The 22,367-nt window shown below is 42.3% G+C and overlaps 2 protein-coding genes across 2 annotated transcripts in view; both read left to right on the top strand.

Moving 5' to 3' along the window:
• Window positions 1-201: 201 nt before the first annotated feature.
• KXD1 (KxDL motif containing 1) lies at window positions 202-10,131 on the top strand. Its single transcript, XM_070931816.1, has 5 exons — window positions 202-400; window positions 3,165-3,278; window positions 4,941-5,093; window positions 6,113-6,159; window positions 8,455-10,131. The coding sequence occupies exons 2-5, from the start codon at window positions 3,184-3,186 to the stop codon at window positions 8,679-8,681; spliced, it is 522 nt and encodes a 173-aa protein (XP_070787917.1). The 5' UTR covers window positions 202-400; window positions 3,165-3,183; the 3' UTR covers window positions 8,682-10,131.
• Window positions 10,132-11,344: 1,213 nt separating this feature from the next.
• WDR18 (WD repeat domain 18) overlaps window positions 11,345-22,367 on the top strand; it is a 76,393-nt gene continuing 65,370 nt past the window's right edge. The window contains exons 1-2 of the mRNA XM_070944019.1: window positions 11,345-11,623; window positions 20,199-20,309. Of these exons, the coding sequence (XP_070800120.1) occupies window positions 11,348-11,623; window positions 20,199-20,309 (387 nt within the window). The 5' untranslated portion in view covers window positions 11,345-11,347. The remainder of the gene's footprint in view (window positions 11,624-20,198; window positions 20,310-22,367) is intronic.

The raw sequence follows: 22,367 nt of genomic DNA on the forward strand, positions 1-22,367 counted from the left end.
CAGCCAAAGCTGGGTGTTTTGGGGGCGGGGCAACGTTTTGTCCAATGAGAACACAGGGAGGGGGCGGGGCACGGCGGGGGAGGGGAGGGGCGGGGCTGAAGTGGGCTCCTTCGTTTCCGCCTCCCCCCCCACGCCGCCCTCCACTCGCTCGCACGCAAAAAAAGCGCCAGCGAGGTCGCGCGCGCGCGCGCGTCACGTGACCCAGCCCAACCCGGAAGTGAGCGGGCTTGCTCTCTGGGTCTATGGCCCGAGTTAACAATCGGTGGTGGGTTTGAAAAGAGGGAAACTTTTTTTTTTTTTTCCCCCCGGTCTCTCCCTCCTCGCTCGCTCGCTCCCGCCCGCCCGCGGATCCCCCTTTTAGCGTCCGACATGTGATCCGTTGGCTGGTTCACTCCTTCAGGTAGGGACAATAGGCGTGGTGGTCATACCTGCTCCCGGGCAGAGGATACCTGCGCGTGGGGGGGGGAGAGGGAGGGGTCTTGGCGGGAAAAGGGGCGGAGCCACTTGAAGGTTCGCTGCTTCTAACTCGAGAGCAGCTATATTCCCCCCCCCCATCTCAGAGGTCTTCAAACTTGGCAGCTTTAAGACTTGTGGACTTCAACTCCCAGAATTCTCCAGCCAGCTTTGCTGGCTGGAGAATTCTGGGAGTTGAAGTCCACAAGTCTTAAAGCTGCCAAGTTTGAAGATCTCTGTTCTAACTGTTTCCTTTATAGCAATAGCAATAGCAATAGCAATAGCAATAGCACTTAAGACTTACATACCACTTTGTAAGCCCTCTCTAAGCGGTTTTACAGAGTCAGTATATTGTCCCCAACAATCTGGGTCTTCATTTTATCGACCTCGGAAGGAAGGATGGAAGCCTGAGTCAACCTTGAGCCGTTCAGGATCGAACTCCAGGCATTGGGCAGAGTTAGCCTGCAATACTGCATTCTAACCACTGCACCGCCCACAGTTTATATTAGCAAGTGGACTTCAATTCCCACGCTGGCTGGGGAATTCTGGGAGTTGAAGTCCACAAGTCTTAAAGCTGCCAAGTTTGGGGGACCCCTGCCCCGTCTGGTAACACTTGGATAAAGTAAACTACAATTCCCATCATCCCAAGATTATGGATGCAAATTGGACAATTATACCTGCTCCCACTCTCAGCACAAGAGTGCTGGCTGGGGGGGTTTGCACCTACTGGTGGAACTGTATCCCAGCTGGGGGGTCTGATTCCATGGCTCAGCGTTTCTCAACACTCAGCAAGTGGGAGAGGATAAGTGGATTTCAACTCCCACGCTGGCTGGGGAATTCTGGGAATTGAAGTCCACAAGTCTTAAAGCTGCCAAGTTTGGGGTACCCCTGCCCCGTCTGGTAACACTTGGATAAAGTAAACTACAATTCCCATCGTCCCAAGATTATGGGTGCAAATTGGACAATTATACCTGCTCTCACTCTCAGTACAAGTGCTGGCTTGGGGGGAGGGGGTTGCACCTACTGGTGGAACTGTATCCCAGCTGGGAGGCCTGGTTCCCATGGCTCTTAGTCTAGGGCAGCGTTTCTCAACACTCAGCAAGTGGGAGAGGATAAGTGGACTTCAACTCCCACGCTGGCTGGGGAATTCTGGGAGTTGGAAGTCCGCCTGTCATCGACTTGGCTGAAATTGAGAAACTCTGCCCTTAAGAGTTCGGGATATGGTCAGAGAATCGTGTTATTGCAAGAAGGGTGATTTTGATTGAACGTGGCAAAGATTCCTGAAGTGTAAGAAGAATAAAAAAACAGAGTTGCTGGAAGTTGGGTGGCATATAATAAAGGCAATACATCATGTTTGGTCGAACAGACAGGTGTTCAGACTGGGTTGGAATCTTGGATCTGCATGTCGAGAACTTCCCAAGGACCTGGGATAGGCAGATGTGGATGTTTGATAGTGTTACAGATATTGTTGCAGGATGTAAGCTGCAACAAGTAAAGCTGCCTTTTGCAATTGACTGATAATCAATTTATCAGTGGCGATGATAGCAGTAGTAATAGCACTTAGCTTTATATCCTGCTTCATAGTGCTTTACAGCCCTCGGTTTACAAATTCCGCATATTGCCCCCAACAATCAAGTGGTGCTCCAGTTGTTTTGGGATTGCACCCAAGGCGCCTTTGATTATTGGTACTAATTTGGCAGTGGTGCCAATGACCCAATCAGAAGGTGGGCCGGCCTTCATTGGATGTATTAAGGCCCAAACTAAGTACAGATAGTCCTTGACTTACAACTATTCCTTTAGCAACCATTCAAAGTTACAATGTCACTGAAAAAAGTGACTTATGACTGGTCCTTGCACTTACAAAGTTTGCATCATCCCCATAGTCATATGGTCAAATTTTCTCACCCTTGAAGGTAACAGGTGAGGGAGAAGGATGCACACTTTTCTCACTGACATTTTCCCTGTAAGGTTCTACATCAATACATTTATTTATGGCATGGAAAAAAATGTGAGTTCTTGAAGAGTTGGTGATTAAGTCAGTATATTGGAAATATGGCTTGTCAGCTCTGCCATCTTCGCTAAGCTTGCTGGCATCCTGCCACAAACAAAGGGAGGGGGCAGGGGAAGCTAAGGAAGTTGTGCAGGGTGATGTGAAGAGGGGTGTAAGGAGGGGAGGGAGGACATTGCCAGGAACCAGAGGTGACAAGTGGCCAGATTCCACCACCTCAAGGACGCCTGATCTGGGAAAGAATGCAAAGCCTCTCCTAGATGCGCCTACCATCAAAGCTGTTCCCAAAACATCAAGTCGGGATGCCATTGGACACTGACGGACCAGTCAAGGGGGAGGGCCACAAATAAAGGGAAAACTTTGTATCTTTGCGGAGGAATACTCAGACCTTGCCTTGCTGCAACTACTAACCCTCAGTAAAAGAACCTATCACTTCAGCCAAATGGAGTCGAGGGTCTTTCTTTCCTAGGGATCTAGTTGGGACAGGCCTGACAGGACTTTCTTTTTCTCCTTCCCCTTTTCCAGCACTGTGTATAGTTTATGTTCCTCACTGGTATTATTTTCTTTGAGGATGCTTTCCTTCTTTCTTATAGATAATAGAAAGCTTTTTTTCTCAGATCATATGAGGCTGTATACCTCCCTAAGCCTAGAGGAAGTCTTCTTACTCATCGTGTATCTTTCTTCCCTCTCTGGTGTTGGGCAGATTTCAGTGTCTGCCTAAGATGGAACCTACTGCCTCGGGCGTCTTCTGCAGCCGTGTGCTCAGCATGGTGAACTCAGAAGATGTAAATGCCATCATCTTGGCTCAGAAGAACATGTGAGTGCTGTACATTTTTTCACAGCGTTGTATTACTTCGATCCTAGCAAACTTTCCTTTTGTCTGTCATTAATCTCTCTCCTTTTGCCAGCTGATAATTCACTTCTTGCATCACTTATTCTTTACTCTTGATGTTTTCATCTAGGCCAGGGCTGTCAAACTTGCAGCGCCGTGGGCTGGATGTGTCACGTGCTGGCCACGCCCACGCCTGGTTTAGTGAAGGCCATGCCCACGTGCTGGCCACGGCCATGCCTGGTTCAGTGAAGGGGGAAAAAACGCGATGTCACGTGACACCACGGTGACAACACGAGTTTCACACCCCTGATTTAGAGGGAAAGGAGGCTAAGACATACTGGGTATGTCTTTTCCTTCATTTTCTCTCCTGCCAGTGATCAAACCAGTAGGTACTCACCTATTCAAAACCTTTTAAAAACAAACCCACATTCCAATATCATATATAAGCAACTCAGCCCATAGGTCCCACAAGGAAGGGGAACCATTTGTAGGATGCGTGTCAGTGGAGAAACTGCTTGGGGCTGCTTGCCACACCCCAGGATGCCCCAGTATGATGCAAATACTGTAAGAATGCCATCCAATGGGGAAGACAAGAAGTGAAAAAAGCAGGAAGTGAGCTGGCAATAGCAAACTCCTTGGCACTTTCCCATTGGACAAAACTGTTGGGAAGCATTGCAAAGCACTTGAAGAATGGATTCTCCAAATAGAGGTGGTCCTTGAGTTACAACCATTTGTTTAGCGACCATTCAAAGTCACAACAGCACCGTTTTTCACACTTACGACCGTTGCAGCAAACCCATGTGATCAAAATTTGGATGCTTGGCAACTGACTCATATTTATGACAGTTGCAGTATCCCGAGGTCATGTGATCTCCTTTTTCCACCTTCTGACAAGCAGAGTCAATGGGGAAGCCAGATTCACGGTAAGAACCGTGTTAGTAACTTGAAAACTGCAGCGATTCACTTAACGACTGTGGCAAGGAAGGTTGTAAAATGGGATAAAGCTCACTTAACAACTGTCTCAGCAACAGATACGTTGGGCTCAATTGTGGTCATAAGTCAAGGACTTTCTGTAGTGTGCCTGTTCTTGTGAAACCTAGGGAACAGTTCAGAAGCTTTCTGAAGTATTGCAAGAATGGGGTGTGCTATTTGGACGATGCATGGCACACACGATTTGGAGAATGGCGCAAGCGGCCCTGGGAAGGAGGCTTTGTGCAGCCAGCAGCTGCCTTGCATATGTAGGTCAAGCCAAGTGTGTCTCATTGGCAACGGGAGAAAATGATGGTCATTTAAGCACAGCAGGGCCTCAGCTCTTACATTGCCTCTGAATGCCACTATGCAAGGTGACCAAAAGGACAAATGTTGGAGGGAGAAATCAGAGAATGAGGGAAGTTGTGGTGCCCTTGCAGTCATAAGGCTGCCTCGGGCTGCCAAATATCCGAATTTTGATCATGTGACCTTGGAGGTGCTGCAACAGCTGAAACTTAGGGCATGGTTCATAAGTCCCTTCGTTGAATGCTGTTAGAGCTTCAAATGGTCATTGAACAAATAGTTTCAAATACCTGTAGTGTTTTTGTTAGAAGATCCTCATCATGATCACAGAGTTATTGGTGCCCGTCTAATTTGACCTCTTGCCTTCCTGTTCAGGCTTGACCGATTTGAGAAAACCAACGAGATGTTACTCAACTTTAACAACCTATCTGGGGTCCGAATGCAGCAGATGAATGAACGCTTCCTTCACCACACCCGGACCTTGGTGGAGATGAAGAAAGATTTGGATAGTATTTTTCGGAGGATCAGGTACATATACCGCCTCTTCGGGCATCCAGCCCTTCTCTTGCCCCCAGAAGCTCCTCTTCTGGCTCTGAAATTTTCGTCAATGATTTCTGAATTTTCTTCAGAACATGGGATCTTGGGAAAGCCCACACAGATTGAAGGGGAGTTGTAGCATAATTCTTCTGAAAAAAGATGCCTGTGGAGATTCTTAGTCATCCAGGTCATGGTTGTCTCAAAGGTGCTTTTTCAAAAGGCAACTGGACTGTTTTTTTTTTCCCTTGAGGAAGAAGAAGACATTTCGCTTCTCATCCAAGGAGCTTCATCGGTTTTGGCAGGATGGTGGGGACGATGGAAGGATTCATTCTGATAGGATGGGGTGGTGATGGACGGGTCATATTTCTTTGCAGGCCTCTGGTTGTTGGCACTCTCCCTCAGAGTTTTTGAGGCTACTTGCGAGTTTAGAGTTTAGGGCAGAGATAAACCCCCAAGTCACCTCAAGAATTCTCAGGGAGAATACTAACAACCAGAGGACTGCAAAGAAATATGATCCTTCCACCACCACCCCATCCTGTCAGAACTAATCCTTCCATAGCCTTCACTATCCTGCCAGAACTGATGAAGCAGGTGCTTCTTCTTCTTCTTCTTCTTCTTCTTCTTCTTCTTCTTCTTCTTCTTCTTCTTCTTCTTCTTCTTCTTCTTCTTCTTCTTCTTCTTCCTCTTCCTCTTCCTCTTCCTCTTCCTCTTCCTCTTCCTCTTCTTCTTCTTCTTCTCCTTCTCCTTCTCCTTCTCCTTCTCCTTCTCCTTCTCCTTCTCCTTCTCCTTCTCCTCCTTCTCCTTCTCCTTCTCCTTCTCTTTCTTCCTCCTCCTCCTCCTCTCCCTCCTTCCTCCTCCAAAAAACAAAAACACCTTTGAAACAGTCTTCTGAAAAAAGTTTGCATATTGTTTTCTTTTCCTTGCACTATTAAGTGACAATTCACGCCTGTCCCCCGTCCCCCCCACTTTTGAAACAACTGATATAATTAGTTCTTTTCTTTTTCTTGCAGGACTCTGAAAGGAAAGCTAGCAAAACAGTATCCAGAAGCATTTAGCAGTAAGTAGACTTCTCTTCAATACAAGTTCTTCTAATGATACTATAATTAAAAAATGAATAGTATTAAATAGTAATGGTATTTAACAGTATTTGTGACAGCATGAAGTGGTCCTTGCTTCTCTAAATCTTCATGGGGTTTATTTAGTTTTGACTTACTCTGATGGACACACTGCTTATTATGGCTTAATGTGTGAACCAATTCACAATGACCTGATTAACAGAAATTTTGGATAAAAAGCCAGGCTACAAAAAAGGAACTTCAGTACTGTGTAAGATAAGCTTAAGTTTTCTTGCAGTTAATTATTATTATTAGATAAATGAATATTTAATGTATACATCCTTGACAGATTATGTGAATGCTGTGGATATATCTTTATTTCAGCAAAGCATTTCTATCTATGAGATACTGACTGAGAAATTAGTTAAGTGTGGGCTGAATGGCCTAATAATTCCATAACTGGTTCATAAACAGTGAGGGAGCTTGGAGATCATCACATCCTAAAGTAACTAACTCTGAGTAACTAAAGGAACTGAGTACAGGTAGTCCTCAATTTACAACCACAGTTGAGCCCCAAATTTTTGTTGCTAAGTGAGACACTTCTTAAGTGAATCTTGCTCCATTTTACAACCTTTCCTGCCACAGTTGTTAAGTAAAACACTGCAGTTGTTAAATTAATAAAACGGTTGTCAAGTGCCTTCCCCATTGACTTTGCTTGTCAGAGGGTTGCAAAAGGGGATCATATGACCCCAGGACATTAAAACCGTCATAAAAGTGAGTCAGTTCCCAAGCACCTTTTGATCATGCGACCATGGGGATGCTGCAAGGTCATAAGTATGGGGAAACAGTCATAAGTCACTTTTTTCAGTGCTGTTGTAACTTCAAACAGTCATGAAATGAACTGTTGTAAGACAAGTACTATCTGTACAATAAGGTTTGATAGTACAGATGATCTTGATTTACAACCATAATTGAGACCAGAATTTTGGTTGTAAATTGTTGTGATCCTAAGTCGAGGCACCGCATGACGAGGCCCAATTTTTTGACCTAGGGGTGGGTTCTCTTACCTTTACTACCGGTTTGCATCATGCCTGCGTGCGTGCACTCACTTTGCTCATGCATGCTCTTTTACACATCGCAGAAGCTTCTGTGCATGCGCAGATAACCTATGATGATGTATGGGTCAATGGGTGGAGCCTCCCACCTGTTTTACTACCGGTTCTTGTGAACCGGTCCGAACTGGGGGCAACCCATCACTACATATGGTGGTTGTTAAGCAAACCATGTGGTGGTTAAGTGAATCCATTCTTCCTGAAACTGGCAAAAAAAATAAAAATCATAAATCATGGTCATGTGGCCAAGGGACACTACATCTGATTATAAATGCAAGCTATTTGGCAAGCACCTAAATATAGTCATGTGACCAGTGGTGGGTTCCTCCTGGTTCGGCCTGGTTCTCCCAAGCCGGTAGCGGTGACAATATGACATCACCAAACTGGTTCTGCCCCCCACCCCCACATTATTCTTACCTTTTATTTGGCCCCACCCCCAATCTATTGCTGCCTCCTGAATCCCAGCTGATGGCTAGAGGGAAAAAAACTGTTTAAACTCTTGCCCTGGGCCTTCAAAGGGCCGCCCTACAGCTGATCAGTGTTAAAAGAAAACAAATGAGTAGACCAGTGCCTGCAAAAATACATGAGTAGATCAGTGCCTGCAAAAAATAAATGGGCAGACCGGTACAGCTCTGTAAGCAGTTAAAAGCCTGGTAGACCAGTACCTCTGCTAAATCCTAAATAATTGTCACATGATCATCAAGCCACGCCCACAAAATAAGCCACGCCCACAGAACCGGTAGTAAAAAGAAATTAGAACCCACCCCTGCATGTGACTGTGTGAGTGTTACATTTAATGGACCACCAGTCATAAATTGAAAACTACCTGTATCCCATTTGTTCACCCAGAGAAATCTACTGTTCTTTTCCAAGGCTTTTTCACTTTTGGACCTTTTGTTTCAGTGCTGCAGTTAATATTCTCTGTTTTTATGTACATTAAATATAAAAGTCCAGTTACAATTTATATGTGGTAGACTGCTTTATATTCATTTTCTTAATAACCTTAACAGCTGTTCTGTTCAGTAAGGCAGGACATAGGTCAAATGGGGACTGATATTTAAGGGCCAGAAAACAGTTTAGTTCCACTGGCGGGCCTGTACTAAAGGCTGAACAAACTCAGTAGATCCAATGCCTTTTCCTGCCTTCCTGATAATTCTGTAACAAGTGTTTTCTCCCCATTTCCAGATGTACACGAATCTCCCATCCTTGAAGACGATGACTTTGATCCTGTCCCAAAAAGTACCGCCACAACCATTGCTACCTCAGAGCAGACCACCGAGTCCTGTGACACCAGTCCAGACATCATCTCCCCTGCCACCAGCCATGACTTTGAAGACCTGTCCCAGGGCCCTTACGACTCAGTGGCTGTGAATGGGCAGAGCATAACAGATGAGGACAATGAGACAGACTAGTCTCCATGGAAACTGTCATAGGAGCAGAGGTGGACTTTCTTCCCACTCACCGCCCACCTGCTAACAGACCTGCAAACTTCTTCTTTTTTTAAAAAAAAAAATCTATGTTCTCTGTATTGTCTTGGCTAACTGTTTCTGTCTGGGAAGAGAGGGCTAAGCATGGGTGATGGGCCTTTTGCATGAAGCACCATCATCCACAGGGTGCTGATCTGTGTCTGATGCCAAATAAACCTAACCTTGAGTCTAGGCCACAGTGTTTCTCAATCTTGACAACTTTTAAGATGGGTGGTCTTTTAATGTCCAGAATTTCTCCAGCCAGCATTTCCCCTGGCTGGGGAAATTCTGGGCGTTAAAAGTTCACCCATCTTAAAAAATGTCAAGGTTGAGAAACACTAGTTTAGGCAGTGCACAATTGGCAAGGCAGCAAATCAGGAGTGGCGGCAGATAAGCGGTTGCATATTCGCGAGCTCCAGCCCAAACCACTCCCTTCTCTTGGACAGACTGATTAGTTACGGGAGGCTTCTTCAGTAAAGGCCTTGCAGCCCAAGTTTTATAGACAACAGTAGATTGAGCTGAACATCTTGCAATTCCTGATCCCATTAATTATGCAACAGATAAACTATCCAAAATCTTTGGTGTTCATAGGAAATGCTTTGCTAATAGCCAGCTACAATTTACTCAAAACAGGCAAGGATGCCTTCAGGAACACAAATACCTGTGTTTTCCCTTCTCTTTGTTAGGCATAAGACCCCATTGCTGAGTCTTCCCATTGGCCTCTATATGCAGAATACAGATGATCAGAATCAGAATCTGTTTGGTGGGGTGGGGTGGGGGATGGGGTTTAAAGCAAGCTACAATCTGTTCACTTCAGAGGGGCTAGCATGGGTGAGATTTCCAGGGGATTGTGCCTCTTAGTAATTGCTGCTACCACCGTCCTCTCGAGCTATTGCTCATCTTTGGTTGTAGATCTGATAAGTCAATAACAGTCGAAGTGTTTGGTATTCCCCATTCCTAAAACTCCCCCTAAAACAAAGCTGACTTTGTACAACCTCTATCATCTAATGATGCACCTTATAAAAAGATGAGGGCCATATGCTGCATTGCACTTGCCTTGTGCTATTTTCTTAAGTTTGTCTGCCACACTCACTGTTACATGTCATATTTAATATTCAAATAATTTTCCTGTGTGTTTATAAACATCTCATTCTCTTTTACCACACTTTCAGTTACTGTAATGCCAATGAATGTTTTTGTTTGGTTTTTGATAGTTCCCTGTGCTGGAACTTAGCAAAACTAGATGTGTTGCTTGGGGGATGTGGTGAACTGGCCTCTTTCCTCTAATGTAATCTTGTGAAATGCGTTCTAATTCAAAGAAAAAAATATTTTTGTACTGCTGTAAGTTTACAGAGGTTAATAAGATAATAACCAATAAACAAATTACCCGAGAGCTCACTTGCTTGATAGTAAGTGGAGTTGTTGTTTTTGACGTTTTTAAAACTACCCAATAAACAAAATTTTCTGATAGAAAGTTATAGAAGGGCTGAAGGAAGGGTCAACTTTTAGTTTAACTAGCCAGTGAAGCAAAATGAATTTGTTGCTTTTAAAAGCAGACTGAAGGAATTAATGACACCAACGTTCTTACCAGATTGGTGCATATTGCTGACAGATAATGCACCACAGAAACTTGCCATGTAACCCTCTTATTTGTATCAGATAAGATAGTTGGCTGGTTTAGATGCCCACCTTAATTCCAACTTAGCCTGGAAGATAAAACTTATCATCACTCATTCCTAGGATATGTTACACTAAGAAGTATTGTGTGTGTGTGTGTGTGTGAGAGAGAGAGACTTATATAGGATTTAATTCTACACTGTAAAAATTGTGGCAGTACCCTTGCTGTGATCAACAAAAGTGATGTCTTCTGCCATTTTATTTATATTATTGAGTGTGAATGACCTAGGTTGTCCTATTTAATACAATTACCTAAAATGCTTGACCGCTGCATGTATTTTAGGAAACCTACACCTCAAACAAAAAGTTACAAAGAAATATAAAATATTTTGATTTGGATTCACAGACACCTTAATTTCTCAGTTTTCAGGATGCCCACCACTGATACACCACTGAAAAAGAGTGAGAGTTTTTGAATATGTTGATCTTACAGCCACACAATGTATTGGCCAGTTTCTCAACCTTGGCAACTGTAAGATGAGTGGACTTCAACTCCCAGCATTCCCAAGCCAGCATGGCTGATGGTGGAATGCTGGGAGTTGAAGTCCACTCATCTTTAAAGTTGCCACAGTTGAGAAAACATTGTGTATTATATCACAGTTCTATGTTCTGATTCTTTACTGAATGCACAGCAGAAAAAGAAAATATTGTGCTGTATGGGTTTACCATTTCTGTCTTTCCAGCCTTCCAGAGTTTATTAACACCCAATGTTTGTTATTGTTGTACATAACATTTTATTGCAACAGTTTTTCCCGCTCTGATAGGAAAGCTTATTCTCAGCTAGATCTACAATTCTCAAGGGCGGAAGTGCGGTCTAGGATTTTCAACTCTATGGTCAACAACTTGCCTCCTCGAGACCGCGACTTCCTGCTGCGCCTGCGCACGATTGAGGAGGAGGAGGGGGTGTGTCGGCGCGGTCCGGCGGGTTGGCCAAGATGGCGGTCGCCGGCGGAGGTCTGGGGGGTCCCGTGGAAGTGGCGGTGGTGGCAGCGGCGGGCGAGACCTCTTTGGGACCCGGTAGCGGCGGCTCCTCTTCGAACTCGTCGGGTAGCGGCTGCTGCTCGGTGTGGGAAGTGGGCTCCGGGGCATCGGTAGCCGGCTACCGCGGGGGCTGCTGCGCCCCTCGTGGGCTGACGCTGCTAGGCGGGGAGCATCTTCTCGGGGCGCAGCTCGGCAAGGCCTGCGTGGGAGCCTGGGAGCTCCAGAGGAAGGTAAGGCGGAGGATGAGGAGTGACTCTCGGAGACAGATATTATTTCGGGAAGAAGTTGACTTTTCCCTCCAAGCCTTCGCTATACAATGCAACATTGCTATTGCATGCTATAGTCGTCTGTATGTATTGACACGCATTACGTAGATCCACGAGTGCACGTGATACTAATACACGTGTATGCGTGCATGCATAACTACAGGTAGTCTTCGAGTTACAACAGTTCATTTGGCGGCTGTTCAAAGTCACAAGGGCACTGAAAAAATGTGACTTATAACCGTTTTTCCCAGTTACGACCTTTGCAGCCTCCCCATGGGCACAGGATCAAAATTAAGATGCTTGGCAACTGGTTCATATTTATGACCGTTTGCTGTTTCCCAAGGTCATGTGATCACCTTTTCTGACCAGCAAAGTTGATGGGGAAGCCAGATTCACTTAACAACCAGATTATTATCTCATCAGCTGTATAGTGATTCACTTAACAACTGTAGCAAGAAAGGTTGTAAAAAGGGGCAAAACTCACTTAACAAATGTGTCACTTAACAACAGAAATGTTGGCCTCAATTGTGGTTGTAAGTCAAGGACTACCTGTATACATCTGCTCATATTTATAATCTGCCTTTCTCTCTAGAGTTCAAGATGACGGTCATTTCCCTATATAATAGGAATAATAATATAATCCTTAAATTTTTCTCCAAAATGCAACCTTGTCTAGTAGGTTGAATCGAAAGAGAGAGATGGATCCAAAGCTTGTGAAAAGTTTTGGAGGGTGAGAGGAGATTTAAACTGGAGTGTCTGAGATATAAGCCTTCCACAGTAACCTTTTAAAGAGTTGTCATTTGGTTCCTTCACTGAAAATGCTAAAGCTCCCTGTGTAGGAAATACTCCATAAAAATATCTTATCTCTTTGGGAACTTGTTCCAGCATTCCAGGAGTACTCTCCACAGAGATCTTCGTTCTGAAGGCAACTTCAAGAACAAAAATCTTGTTAGAAAAGTTTAATTATATATTCCCTGTGTGCGTTTCTCCCCTGGTGCGAATATTTTCAGAAAGAATCACTAACATAAAGGTGTTTCAGTAGGAACCTCTTTTCCTAGCACCTCTCTGATTCAAACTTCTTCGTAGCGTGGCCCACATAAGAAGACTCTAGTAATAATTCCCCGCCTCATATGTCCCCAAGCTATTCTCGTTTCTGATGTGAAAATGTTCCTCATGATTCAGTATTTTGTGCATATATGCAGAAGTTGTGTTTCTACACAGTATGAATTCTAAACGTATACATCCCATAATAAACACTTGAAATAGAACCTAGACGTTCATCCATCTAGTTCATTATTTGTCTAATGTGTTACTGTCCAAGATATAGCAGGAGTTTTTCACAGTTCTGCTGATCAGGGATTAGAATTTTTTTACCTGCAAAACAGATACACTGAGCTGCAACCTCTTTCCAAATGAGATGGACCCTAACCACTTGCTTCCCTCAGCCTGGTTTTGATTGAATCTGGTAAATGCTAGTTCTCTCTACAGTAGTGGCCAAAATTGTAGAAACCTTTTGGGAAAAGTGTATTTTTGAGGTTTGATGGCTAATAACATCACTTTTTTGGGGGGAGTTTCAAGATAATCATATTCCATTGCTGGAATGGCTTGGGAATAGCCCAGACCGTAACCCAATTGAAAATCTATGGAGCTGACTAAAGAAACTTGTTAGTTAGAAACAACCCAGCAATAAAACCCAGTTAATAGAAGCAATCACTCAATCTTGGTTTCACATTATAACAGCTGCAAAACTAAAAGACTTGGTTCACTCCATGGGAAGATGTTATAAGGCCGTAATTCATGCTAAAGGTTACTCAACTATTAACTGACGAGATAATTTTTGTATATCTCATTTTTTCTACGTGTTTCACTTTTCTTCTTTATATTGTAACTGCTATTCTAATAGCAAGTCCTTCATAAAAGTTATTGCATTACATTCTTGATTAAATTATCTTTCCATTGATATATAATTTTATGGTACTACTCCAAAAAAAGAGTGGTGTTATTTGCTAGTTTTAGAAAATACACTTTTCCCAAAAGGTTTCCACAATTTTGGCCACTACTGTACTTCACAGTTTAAGTTTTTTCCCCTTGGGAAAAAGAGTTTTTTTATTTTATGAACTCAGTGCCACCTGATTCCAGAATAACAGGTTGCTCATACACTGTATTCATACAATACCTTAACTCATGATTAACCTAGTCATAATTTATTGACTTATTTATGAATAGAAGATTACAAGTAGTTATCCTTATAACCACAGTTGGCACCTGTTGCTAAACAAGACAGTTATTAAATGAGTCATGCGCAATTTTAAAACCTTTCTTGCCACGGTTGTTAACACAAATCACTGCAATTGTTAAGTGAATCACACAGCAAATTTGACTCACCCTATTGACTTTGCTTGTCACAGGAAGGATTGTGTTAGAGCCAGAAGAATAGAGCTTATACAGTAGTTCTTATGCGTGACCAAAATCCTCACCTGTGGTTACAGGAATGGCAAGAGAATCCCCTAAAGCAGGGGTAACATCATTTCTTTGGCTGACATCTGCTTTTCTTGAGGGTTGTTTGTTGCAACTTACCTGTGATAATAAAGAGAAAGATGGTGTAACATGTTCACACTGGTGCAATAGGACTGGATGTTTTGTTAATATAATTTATTGGGTTCGGGATTTTCTGTCTTCACTATGAGTTGTATTGTGTTGTGGGGAGTGCACTGAGAGAGTTCAACCAATCTCGTACATATGTTGTGCACTGACAATAAAGATTTGAATTGAATTTGAATTTGGTGGGGAACAGGAAACAGGGATGAACAGATGTAATCCTTCTTTTCTTCTCAAAAGTTTAATTATTGACAATTTATTTTCCCAACATTTCGTTCGTGCCAGACATTTGAAGCAGCAATTTGTGCAAAATAAAAACACATTTTGCTGCCAAAGCAAAACACTGATTACCTAGGTCCGTGATGGCGAACCTATGGCACGCGAACCTGTGGGCACGCGATCCCACCAGCCAGCTGGTCTTCAGGTCTGCCGCGCATGCGGGGGGTCAGGGTTTATGCGGACGGCCGCACACACATGCGGGGGGGCACATTCATGGGCGCTGCGCACACATTGTATTTTGGGGGTTCTGGCACGCTTTGGGCACTTGGTCCAGAAAAGGTTAGGCATCACTGACATGGGTTAATTCAGATTGTAGCCAAGACAAATCAGAGAGAGAGGCAAATATGCAGTGCAGATGTACGTCTTTCATCCTCTTCCATGTGGCCTGCGTACCATCCCATCTGTCAGTGTTCTCAGGGTAAGTCTCCTCATCCCAGGCCACCCCAACGATGCCCTTGAAGTGATGTCCCAGTGCCTGGAGGCTGTGCGGATCTGGATGGGGAGGAACAGGCTCAAGCTCAACCCTTCCAAGACTGAGTGGCTGTGGCTCCCGGCATCCCGATATAGTCAGTTGACTCCATCACTGACTATTGGGGGCGAGTCTTTGGCCCCCACAGAGAGGGCTCGCAATCTGGGAGTCCTCCTGGATATGCAGCTGTCCTTGGAGGAACATCTGACGGCTGTAACCAGGGGGACCGTTTGTCAGGTTCGCCTGATTCACCAGTTGCGGCCCTTTCTTGATCGGGATTCCCTGTGCACAGTCACTCATGCCCTCCTCACCTCTCGCCTTGACTACTGCAACACTCTCTACATGGGGCTCCCCTTGAAGAGCACCCGGAGGCTCCAACTGGTCCAGAACGCAGCAGTGCGGGTAGTGACGGGAGCAGCCTAGCGCTCCCATGTAACACCGCTCCTGCGCGAGCTGCACTGGCTCCCGGTGGTCTTCCGGGTGCGCTTCAAGGTGTTGGTCATCACCTTGAAAGCGCTCCATGGCATAGGGCCTAGCTATCTTCGAGACAGCCTGCTGCTACCGACGACCTCCCCTCGACCCGTGCGCTCCCACAGAGAGGGCCTCCTCGGGGTGCCATCAGCCAAACAGTGCAGGCTGGTGACCCCCAGGGGGAGGGCCTTCTCTGTGGGGGCACCTACCCTCTGGAATCAGTTGCCCCCAGAGATAAGGAGAATCCAAGACCTCAGTGCCTTCCGCTGTGCCCTTAAAACCCATTTTTTCCAGCAAGCCGGACTGGCTTAAGAAGAAATTTTTTTAAATGTTTTAATTGGTAGTGATTTTTAATTTGCTGGGCCAAATTTATATATATTTTAATTGTTTTTAATATTTGTATTGCATGTTTTTAATTCTGGCTGTTCACCGCCCTGAGTCCTCAGGGAGAAGGGCAGTATAGAAATTGGAAAATAAAATAAAATAAATAAAATAAAGTCTGTAGAGATTCTCAGTCATCCAGTCATGGTTGTCCCAAAGGTGCTTTTTCAGGAGGTAATTGAACTTTCCTGTTTTTTCTTTGAAGATGTTTCGCTTCTCATCCAAGAAGTCAGAGCTGAAGAACCTTCTTGGATGAGAAACGAAACGTCTTCAAAGAAAAAGTCCAGTTGCCTCTTGAAAAAGCACCTTTGGGTGTTCTCAGCATCTTTTCCTTATGTTTCTTCACTTCAGATTCAACTGTTGCTTACCCGCCTGGGCTTGTCCACTCGTCCGAAACTTGACTTCTCTGCAGCACCCTACACCTGTCCATTCACTCTACCTCTCTATAGCACCTCTGCACTTTCCTTTCCCACTATATCCACTTTCTGTCTCTGCTGTCCCCTCTGTTTTTAGGTCATTACAACAGTGTATATTTTCATGAAGTGCTATTCTGGTGAATATATTTATCCCTTTTCTGCACAAATGCAGTAGGACCCAGCTGGATTGAAATAATTATTTTTTTGTCGTATAAGATGTAATCTAAGATCTAATGAGACGTTTAGTATTGAGGTTAAAATATTTTCTTTGTCGTTTGAGCAAATTGGGAGTCCGTTCCTTATTGCATTCTCACTTTAAAGTTTTCATATCAGATTGATTTGATAATAGCTATTTATGAAGACTGGGCTTTTATGGTCTTATAGGATTTAATGCTCCCATCTAATACTTTAGATTTCTTTGAGGCTGAAAATGCCTCTGGTCCAAATTGAGATGGCAGTTAATGTAATTGTAGATGCTGCCACAGGGTGGCAACTGACAAATGGTATTTACTACCGTATATCTCGTAACATAGAAATTAAAACTCCTTGTTATCATCTGCTAGTTGAGCTAATGTAAAGTTCACAACATTAATACCTTCGGTAAAGTCATTTTTAAATCAGTTTTGAGATCTGGGCTATTGCATCAATTTAGCACGAGAAAAAGGATTAAATCCATTTTTCCAGAAATAGGATAGTATGATATTCAGTAGTAGAATATATAACAAAATTTAAAATATCTTGATTTTGAAATTGTCCAATTACTTAAGGCATTGTACAGGCAGTCCTGAACTTACAACCATTCGTTTAGTGACCATACGAAGTTACAATGGCACTGAAAACTTCTGACTGGTTTTCACAGTTATAACCATCACAGCATCCCCATAGTTACAAGATCAAAATTAGGGTGCTTGGCAACTGGCATGAGTTGCACTGTCCTGGAGTGATGCGATCATTTGTAACCTTCCTAGCCAGCTTTCAACAAGCTAAGTCAATGGGGAAGCCGGTATCATTAAATGACCAAATGTTTCACTTAACAATAGAATAGAATAGAATAGAATAGAATAGAATAGAATAGAATAGAATAGAATAGAATAGAATAGAATTTTCTATTGGCCAAGTGTGATTGGACACACAAGGATTTGTCTAGGTGCATACGCTCTCAGTGTACATAAAAGAAAAGATATGTTCATCAAGAATCATAAGGTACAACACTTAATCATAGGGTACAAATAAGCAATCAGGAAACAATATCAATATAAATCCTAAGGATACAAGCAACAAAATTACAGTCATAAGTGGAAGGAGATGGGTGGTGGGAACGATGAGAAGATTAATAGTGCAGACTTAGTAACTAGTTTGACAGTGTTGAGGGAATTATTTGTTTAGCAGAGTGATGGCGTTCGGGAAAAAACTGTTCTTGTGTCTGGTTGTTCTGGTGTGCAGTGCTCTATAGCGCTGATTTGAGGGTAGGAGTTGAAACAGTTTATGTCCAGGATGCGACAGGTCTGTAAATATTTTCACAGCCCTCTTTTTGACTGGTGCAGTTTACCGGTCCTCAATGGAAGGCAGGTTGGTAGCAATTGTTTTTTTCTGCAGTTCTAATTATCCTCTGAAGTCTGTGTCTGTCTTGTTGGGTTGCAGAGCCAAAGCAGACAGTTATAGAGGTGCAGATGACAGACTCAATAATTCCTCTGTAGAGCTGTATCAGCAGCTCCTTGGGCAGTTTGAGCTTTTTGAGTTGGCGCAGAAAGAACATTCTTTGTTGCGCTTTTTTGATAACTTTTTTGATGTTAGGTGCCCATTTTAGATCTTGTGATATGGTAGAACCTGGAAATTTGAAGGTCTCTACTGTTGATACTGTGTTGTTTAGTATTGTGAGAGGTGGAAGTATGGAAGGGTTTCTCCTAAAGTCTATCATCATTTCTATGGTTTTGAGTGTGTTCAGTTCCAGATTGTTCCGGTCACACCACGAGGCTAGTTGTTCAAGCTTCCGTCTGTATGCGGATTCATCATTGTCTTGAATGACACTGTTCACTGATGGATCGTTAGAGATGCAGTCAACAACTGCAGTGATTCATTTAACAACTGTGGCAAAAAGTCTGTAAAGTGGGGCAAAACTCACTTAACAACTTCCGTGCTTAGTAACGGAAATTTTGGCCTCAATTGCAGTCATAGGTCAAGGACTATCTGTATACTGTACAGATATTCCAAAAGTGTCGAGGATGAAGAATTTATGCTGCATGAAAATGAGCAGAATTTGATGCCAGTTGAAAGGCATGCATAGTACTCTGAGTCAAGATTTGGAAAAATGAAACATTCATCTTGAATTGACAGTTGCATCTTCTTCAAAGATAACTTCAGAATTAGAAAACCACATCGAAATATATGAAACGGTACAGTGTTTTCAGAACGCGTATATAAGGAAGTCCATACAAAATATAAAGTACCCTGCAATTTCAATTTAAAAATTGTTTTTCCTATCCTGGGAATTAAGATTTAATGACTCCCATCTAGCAGTATCCATAGAAACATTCTTCCAACCCTTTTATCTTAAGCCTAACGAAATTCTGTTAAATGAATTCTGATGGCCCATAAATAACTATCATTCCAATATCAATTTTTGTAAAAGCTGAAGTGTATCTTAATGTGTATTATAAAGTAGTCTTGTAGTAACAAAAAAAAAATCATCTTGCTGTGAGTAGCACATTAGTAATTGTTAACTGTCTGAATACAAATTAGATAAACGCAAGCCAACAATAAAGAAAAAACCAGTAGAACATAAAAAAGTAAAATTGGATGTGATAGAACATGATAAAACAGGAAAGAAAAACAACAGGAGGAAAGGAACATTGCCCCAATGTGGGATATGTATTTAATGCAACTCATCAAAATTACCTCTTATTTTAAAAATACTAAAATGTTGCTATTCCGCAATAGGGAAAGAGTTTGGTATTGCTAACATTCCCTTGTGCCTTTTATGAACATAAAAATGGCTTCGTTGGATCTCGGGGATGGAGAGATTCCAATGTCCTACTTAGAAGCTACCTTGGCCTCTGGTAATTAAGATTTATCTTCTGTGAATTGATCTCTCTCTTTAAATGGCCCATCACCCAAACCTGGAGTATTTTACACCTGGAAGATTTAGAGTTGACAATCTCAGATTGTATGGAAGGCACAGAACACTTTTAATCCTGTTTGTAGGAGTTCTCATTTAGGTGCAATTTAGTGTTTGGCATTCGGTCAAGCAATAAAGAGTAAGTGGGAAGGTATTTTGCTCCTTATAATGCTACAGCTTGATTATTTAGGGGCTCATTCGGCAAGAAATTAATAAAGGACTTCTTTGCACATGGTGTATCTTAGAGACGCATTTCCTTCTAATGCAAGAATGGCCATTGGATTCTTAGAGGAGTGCTAAGAAAGTGGAATTTTTATCAGCGATAATGACTGTATTTGGATTAACTCTGCAGCTCCAAGGTTGAAAATAATTACACTCCAAACGCAGGGGAGCACCAGTAGGAGAGAGCCATTGACTTAGTATCTCATTTGTGGGCTTCCTAATGCATCTCCAAGCCTATGTTGTAAATGGGAAACAGATGGGTTATTCTGGATGCCTCTAGTCTTACTGCAGCATCCGAATTGTACATGTTTATCTTACATTGTTCTCACTTAGCATCCATAGAGATGGTTTTCTGTCACCAGCTGCCTGTCCTTTTTTTAACCGGATGATTGAATCTGGAATATTCTGCATGCAACTCAAGTGTGTGTTCTACCACTGAGTGACAATTTCTCCCTCTCAAACCTGGCACACGCTCTTATCTTCTCCTTTTGTTTGTCAGGTAGGGCTTGCTCCCTCTGATCCCTGTTGAAATCCTTTTCAGGTCAAGTGTATCCGTGCTCATCGGCATTCTTTTTTCTGTGTCTCTAGGATCAACTCCAGCAGAAGATAATATGCCCGGGTCCAGTGGCTTGCCTGACAGCTGCTCCCAATGGTCTCTACATCTTGGCAGGTATTGCTGAAAGCATCTACCTCTGGGAGGTAAGGGAGTTAGTAGCATTGGTGTGGAATGCAGTCTGGTTGTTTTGGCTGCTCAAGGAGAGAGAGGGCTGAAAGTTTAAGAAGCTGAAACACTAGTGGAAGAGTTGGACTTGCTGTTCTCCCCTATGTTAGAGTACATTTGCTAAAGTTAAAGATCAACCATACACAGTGAGAACCTGGAGGTGTTCTTTAATTCAGTGAGAGTGGGAAATCTCTCTCTCTCTCTCTCTCTCTCTCTCTCTCTCTCTCTCTCTCTCTCTCTCTCTCTCTCCCTCTCCCTCTCCCTCTCCCTCTCCCTCTCCCTCCCTCCCTCTCCCCCTCTTGTAGGGTGGATAAAAATCAATGATTTTTTTAAAAAATAAAAAAAAATCAGATGTTTTTGATTTAAATTGGATTTTTTTGATTTTTATCGAATTTATTTTAATAAAAAACTTTTGGGGTAAAAATCTATCATAAGATAGTTTTCTATTTAAGATACATAAATAGTTTATTCAGCATGAAATGGAGCTTAGTTATGTAGCATGAGGCTGTATATTCTGCAACCCTGGGACTATCGGTGAGTCAACAGTGGGTCAAAAGAGTAGCAGAGATGACAGTTGCTCTTTAAAAATTATGATTTAAATTGAGTTGATTTAAATCAAGCCTTTTTACTAGTGATTTAAATCATGATTTAAATTGTGATTTAAATCAACTCGATTTAAATCAAATCTACCCTGCCCTCTTGTATGTGTGTATATGAATATGATATTTATATACTGTAATACATATGTGTATGCATGTATATATCCTGCCTTTATTATTTTTTAATAATAATAAAGATGGTGCACAGGCCTAATAACTCCTTCCTCCTCCTATTTTCCCCACAACAACAACCTTCTGAGGTCTGTTGGGCTAGGAGAGTGACTGGCCAAAAGCCATCTGGCTGGATTTCATGATTTAAGGTGGGACTAGAATGTCATGTTTTCTAGTCTGATGCCTTAATACTTTGGTTTTGTATTAATCTGTTTTATTTAAAACTCATTCACTTCCACCAAAGTCAGATTATGACTATTAACATATTTAGTTAACAAAAATAGATGAGTCAATAAATAACAATGAATCCTTATAGCACCATTCTTAAAACAGCCATCAAAAATGGCATGAAGTACACACAGAGAAGTCAGCTTAGAATGGTTTTTCAAATTGCATAGAATAGAAAATGTGGAGTGGAGTGGAGTGGAGTGGAATGGAATGGAATTAGAATAGAATAGAATAGAATAGAATAGAATAGAATAGAATAGAATAGAATAGAATAGAATAGAATAGAATAGAATAGAATAGAATAGAAAATGTGGAATGGAATGGAGGAGTGGAGTGGAATGGAATAGAATAGAATAGAATAGAATAGAATAGAATAGAATAGAATAGAATAGAATAGAATAATAGAATAGAATAGAAAATGTGGAGTGGAATAGAATAGAATGGAATGGAATGGAATGGAATAGAATAGAATAGAATAGAATAGAATAGAATAGAATAGAATAGAATAGAATAGAAAAGAAAATGTGGAGTGGAATGGAATAGAATAGAACAGAACAGAACAGAACAGAACAGAACAGAACAGAATAGAATAGAATAGAATAGAAAATGTGGAGTGGAGTGGAATGGAATGGAATAGAATAATAGAATGGAATGGAATGGAATGGAATGGAATGGAATGGAATGGAATAGAATAGAATAGAATAGAATAGAATAGAATAGAATAGAATAGAATAGAATAGAATAGAATAGAATAGAATAGAATAGAATAGAATAGAATAATATTCTCAGCCCTGGTGGATGGATTTATTTCATAATCAATAAACCTGATCCAGGACTGGTGTCGCATGCCCCCGATGAGGAATATGTCACAGAAGCCTGGCTGCTACATTCTGGACCTGCTGCAGCTTCTGAATTTCTTTCAAAGACATCCCCAAATAGAAACTATAACAGCAATCTATTGGAGGCAACCAGTTTGGATCAGAAAGGCCAGATCATAAAGTTCAAAAAAGCTCAGAAATCAATTCCTCCAACCCACTC

This window comes from Pituophis catenifer, unplaced genomic scaffold (genome assembly GCF_029215685.1).
Source record: "Pituophis catenifer annectens isolate HBS135680 unplaced genomic scaffold, rPitCat1.0.hap2 SCAF_1, whole genome shotgun sequence".
In the NCBI taxonomy this organism is placed as follows: domain Eukaryota; kingdom Metazoa; phylum Chordata; class Lepidosauria; order Squamata; family Colubridae; genus Pituophis; species Pituophis catenifer.